At 27.6% G+C, this 5,613-nt stretch overlaps 1 protein-coding gene across 1 annotated transcript in view; it reads left to right on the forward strand.

Moving 5' to 3' along the window:
- Window positions 1–620: 620 nt before the first annotated feature.
- The window catches only part of LOTGIDRAFT_175663 (hypothetical protein), a gene marked incomplete at both ends in the record, with an annotated part of 17,531 nt that continues 12,538 nt past the window's right edge, over window positions 621–5,613 (forward strand). Inside the window, 2 exons of the mRNA XM_009058369.1 lie at window positions 621–655; window positions 1,668–1,806. Coding sequence (XP_009056617.1) covers window positions 621–655; window positions 1,668–1,806 — 174 coding nt within the window. The remainder of the gene's footprint in view (window positions 656–1,667; window positions 1,807–5,613) is intronic.

Consider the following 5,613-nt stretch of genomic DNA (forward strand, 5'->3'; position numbering starts at 1 on the left):
AGTGTCCCTGATAGAATATTAGAATGATGTAAATTGATGCTATTAGTGTCCCTGATAGAATATTAGAATGATGTAAATTGATGCTATTAGTGTCCCTGATAGAATATTAGAATGATGTAAATTGATGCTATTAGTGTCCCTGATAGAATATTAGAACGATGTAAATTGATGCTATTAGTGTCCCTGATAGAATATTAGAACGATGTAAATTGATGCTATTAGTGTCCCTGATAGAATATTAGAATGATGTAAATTGATGCTATTAGTGTCCCTGATAGAATATTAGAATGATGTAAATTGATGCTATTAGTGTCCCTGATAGAATATTAGAACGATGTAAATTGATGCTATTAGTGTCCCTGATAGAATATTAGAATGATGTAAATTGATGCTATTAGTGTCCCTGATAAAAAATTGAGAAAACATCTTTAAGATATCTTTAAAGAAATCCAGCGTCATATAATTGTAAGAATATTTGTATAGAAAAAATTAGTAACCTTCAAGGACTGAATTAAACTAAAGTTTAACCTAGATTTTTAAAACTGTTTCACGAAACGGTTCTGTCAATTAAAATAGAAATTTTTAATTATTTCTAAAGATCTGTCATTGAAAATGTCATCATGTTTTTAATGAGGAGAGAAATAGAGAAAGATTGGTAATTAAAATAAATAATTAATAAACTTCGTGTCAGTCAAGTTTTATTTTTTTTTAGAAATATCAAGTTTTTATAGTTATGATTATTGTCATTTATTATTCAGTAATATTTAAAAACACATTATTATGATATACTGTTATTGAAACAAACAGTTATTAGTTATATTCTAGAATAATGTTGGTAGATACTACACACTTCTTGATGGCCCCATCTCAATAGGAAAAATAGATAACAAGTTCACTTCTAGCATATTCTGATATCTCAAACCAGGTAGTTGTAGTAATTGGTAGTTGGATTCTATTTTGTGGTTTTGCAAGTTGGGAACAGACTGGGTTTAGATGTGTTTTATTTGAATAGCTTTGTATTATGCAGTGCTTTTAACTAATCTGATAATTTCATACAAGCAGGTCAGGGGTTAATTTCATACAAGCAGGTCAGGGGTTACCATAGACAGATCTTTTTCACTTGTTTCATACATGTGTTCTTATTTACAAAACAAATAGTAAAAGTGACAGTGTAGAAGCCTCTTATGATAAGCTGGTTTAGAAATCACATGACATCATGAATATTTAAAATATGAAGTTTAGCTGCTCAAATGAAACATGGTAGAAATATGTAATTGTTTTAGAATTGTGGAAGAAAGGAAGGGTGTTTATGTGTAATATTTAAAACCTGACTATATCAATATTTTTATAAATACCATTATTCAATCTCATTTTGTCATCATTTTATTTATCAAGTTACCATTATTAATATTTATATCAATTCATTTTATTTATCAAGTTACCATTATTAATATTTATATCATTTCATTTTATTTATCAAGTTACCATTATTAATATTTATATCATTTCATTTTAATTATCAAGTTACCATTATTAATATTTATATCATTTCATTTTAATTATCAAGTTACCATTATTAATATTTATATCATTTCATTTTAATTGTATATTTTAATTGTATATTTTAATTGTATATATTAATTGTATATATTAATTGTATATTTTAGGTTTGGATTAACGAAGCCACCTATTTATATTAATATAGTTCGAGATCCATTAGATAGACTAGTATCATACTATTATTTTATACGTTACGGAGATGATTTCAGACCAACTATAAAACGACGTAAAGCTGGAAATCGAGAGGTGAGATCTTGTTAAATATTTATATATCATCTTTCTTTAAGTTTTAATTTCAGCAATCCTTATCAAGTATTGGATGAGTAAGTTAAACTATTGTTCACCTGTTGGTATCTGAAGATCTAGGTTTCAAAACAGCATAGATCAAGATAACAGTTTTCATCAGAACTGAATTAAATTTAGTGAATTTTCACTACTGATCTTATTAATTAGACACTAGATAACAGATACTTACAAATATATTTTGGACATATATTGTAATCAACCTGGCGTTCATATTTGGCTCATGCTCACTGTACAGGCTACAAACAATGATTTGTACATGCAATCAAAGCTGTTGGTGGGCGTATGTCACTTTGATTGGCAAGGCCATCTTAATAAAAGTTAAATCTAAGCTATACTATATAGTTATGTATTAGACTTTGTGATTTTTCCCTCATAGATTCTCAAACTAGATTACAGATATATATATATATATATAATATTTTATAGCCAATATTAATAGAATTTGGTGAATTGTCGCCACTGATCTGATTATTTTCCCCCATTGCATACTGGATTATATTTTCTATTAAAAGTAATATTTTCTAATATATTTTATCTACCCTAGACTAAATTAAACAGCTCACTCTGTGAATATATATGTCTCCCTGAACGTTCATAAAAACAATATTTTACAGTAAAAACCTTTCAACCATCACCTGATGGGGATAATAAAAGCTGGAATTTGATTGGATCAATATATTGATAGTACGCTCATTTTGATTGGATGTAAATTATTTAAATTTATTGTCGTTGTTGGCGATGATAAAAATTCATTTTCACAAAACATGCGATAGTAACATAAATTTTACAGTCTACATAGAAATTTTTACTCACAGCTTATAAAATTTTTACAGTCAAGATAAAATCTTTAATTTTCTTGGGAATTGCTTCTATATAATATTTTTACTTTATAAAATTACAAAAAAATTAACATTTTAATGAAATGTCCTTTTAAATTTTACATTCTGCAGGTTACCAAGTTTATTTCATTTCAATTTATTACAATAAAAATTATTTACAGAAGTTGAAAGAAAAACATCATCAAAAAGTATCAAGGCAAGGAGATAGGATAATATGTTGAGGACCTGTTTACTACAGGTTGTATTTATTGAAGATTCCTTGACAAACTGAAATAAACCAAATAAATTCTATTTTGTTGTTAAAAGACCCACCATAATAATATATCTATCTGATTTTATCACTAAATACATAATTACGATTAGTAACAATCCCTCATAGATAAAAAATCAGTTTTCTATATAGGTACATGTCAGTTTTCATGTCAGTTTTCTATATAGGTACCTGTCAGTTTTCTATATAGGTACATGTCAGTTTTCTATATAGGTACATGTCAGTTTTCTATATAGGTACATGTCAGTTTTCTATGTTGTTATCTTCTAAACATTGACTTATAAATTGTGGTTTGTACAAAAACATGATGTGTGTTAAATTACAAAACAATAATTTTACGACAACTAATTCCAACAAATAACTGTCCTGATTCCAGATTAAAATAAAATCTTTCAAATTAGACGAGGAAACGAGAAAATTTCTCATCATTTGGGCAATTCTAGGATAATACTACTTCAGGAAATGTTCACGGCTCGTATAATACTCTACCAGACAATCCATTATGGTTTTTTGATGAGCAATTTAAAGAGGAATCAGAATAAAATGTGTCTATTAAAGTTGAATAGTGGTAAAATTGGAAAGTAATGACAAACTAAACTGAGATTTACTAATAGAAGAGAGAGAGTGATTATTGGTATTTGGCTACAAATTCAATATTTGGTCAGTGTATTATCTGTGTGTTGGATCAGATCTTGAGAATTGATGTGAGAGAATTGGTTCAGCTAATAATAACTTAATCAATCTCCAGTGTTTAATCAGCACCACACTGGTCAGAGTTTCAGGAATTTTAAATTACTTGTTGATTGAGACTACAAATATCTGGGGAATTGGATTTTGAATTTTAGAGAAAAAAACAGGACAAAAAAAAATAAGGAATTCACGTAAATTGGACATAATTTTAAGTTTACACTAGAAAAATAGGATATAAGTTTACAATAGAAAAATAGGATATAAGTTTACAATAGAAAAATAGGATATAAGTTTACAATAGAAAAATAGGATATAAGGTTTACAATAGAAAAATAGGATATAAGGTTTACAATAGAAAAATAGGATATAAGGTTTACAATAGAAAAATAGGATATAAGGTTTACAATAGAAAAATAGGATATAAGGTTTACAATAGAAAAATAGGATATAAGGTTTACAATAGAAAAATAGACAGAGTTAGGAATTGAGATAGTAAAGGATAAAAAGTAAAAATTAAAATATATATATTATTATTATAGTATGTGAGATAAATCCAATGGTTAATTGGAATAGTATAAAATCTAGCTTAATAATTTCTATTTCTAGATTTGATATTTATATCTATAACTTTAACACCATTGACTCTGATCTCTCTAACTATTCAACTGATTGACAGTTTACAATTAATTAATATTTTACTCATTAATATTCATGAGATGACTAGAAGGTCATGTGATAAGATTAAGGACTAGAGCTGCATGGAAATCTTTCGTTATTAAATTACTTCTGTTAATTATTCTGTCTAAGTATCTGACAGTCGATGCTTACTGATTTTAAACATTTCATTACTAGTGGGTGGCTGTCTGAATGAATGAATTAATAAGTGAATGAGTGAATGAGTGAATAAATGAGAAAATGAATGACTGAATGAATGAATATAAGTAACCCAACATCAATTACTAATTTTAAACTGAGCTCTATTACAGATAGTTTAAACTGAGCTCTATGACAGATAGTTTAAACTGAGCTCTATTACAGATACTTAAAACTGAGCTCTATTATAGATAGTTTAAACTGAGCTCTATTATAGATAGTTTAAACTTGGCTCTATTACAGATAGTTTAAACTGAGTTCTATTACAGATAGTTTAAACTGAGCTCTATTATAGATAGTTTAAACTGAGTTCTATTATAGATAGTTTAAACTGGGCTATATTACAGATAGTTTAAACTGAGTTCTATTACAGATAGTTTAAACTGGGCTCTATTATAGATAGTTTAAACTGAGCTCTATTAAAAATAGTTTAAACTGAGCTCTATTATAGATAGTTTAAACTGAGCTCTATTATAGATAGTTTAAACTGAGCTCTATTATAGATAGTTTAAACTGAGCTCTATTACAGATAGTTTAAACTGAGCTCTATTATAGATAGTTTAAACTGAGCTCTATTATAGATAGTTTAAACTGAGCTCTATTACAGATAGTTTAAACTGAACTCTATTACAGATAGTTTAAACTGGACTCTATTACAGATAGTTTTTCACCAAAATATCCTGTTTGACTTGAAACTTTACTCTATTAGCTATATTGTGCAACTCGTGCTCACTCTACAGGCTACAGTTCTTTACAGATTCTTTTGATTTTGATTTTGTATGTCTATGTCATTATGAAGATGATCCCTATTGATTTTTGTGATGATCGGATAATTTTTCACCGAAATATCGTGTCTGACTTGACGTTTTTCTCTATTAGCTATATTGTGCAACTCGTGCTCACTCTACAGGCTACAGTTCTTTATGGATTCTTTTGATTTTTATTTTGTATGTCTATGTCATTATGAAGATGATCCCTATTGATTTTTGTGATGATCGGATAATTTTTCACCAAAATATCCTGTTTGACTTGAAATTTTACTCTATTAGCTATATTGTGCAACTCGTGCTCACT

The sequence above is a fragment of the Lottia gigantea genome (assembly GCF_000327385.1).
Source record: "Lottia gigantea unplaced genomic scaffold LOTGIsca_336, whole genome shotgun sequence".
Classification (NCBI taxonomy): Eukaryota; Metazoa; Mollusca; class Gastropoda; family Lottiidae; genus Lottia; species Lottia gigantea.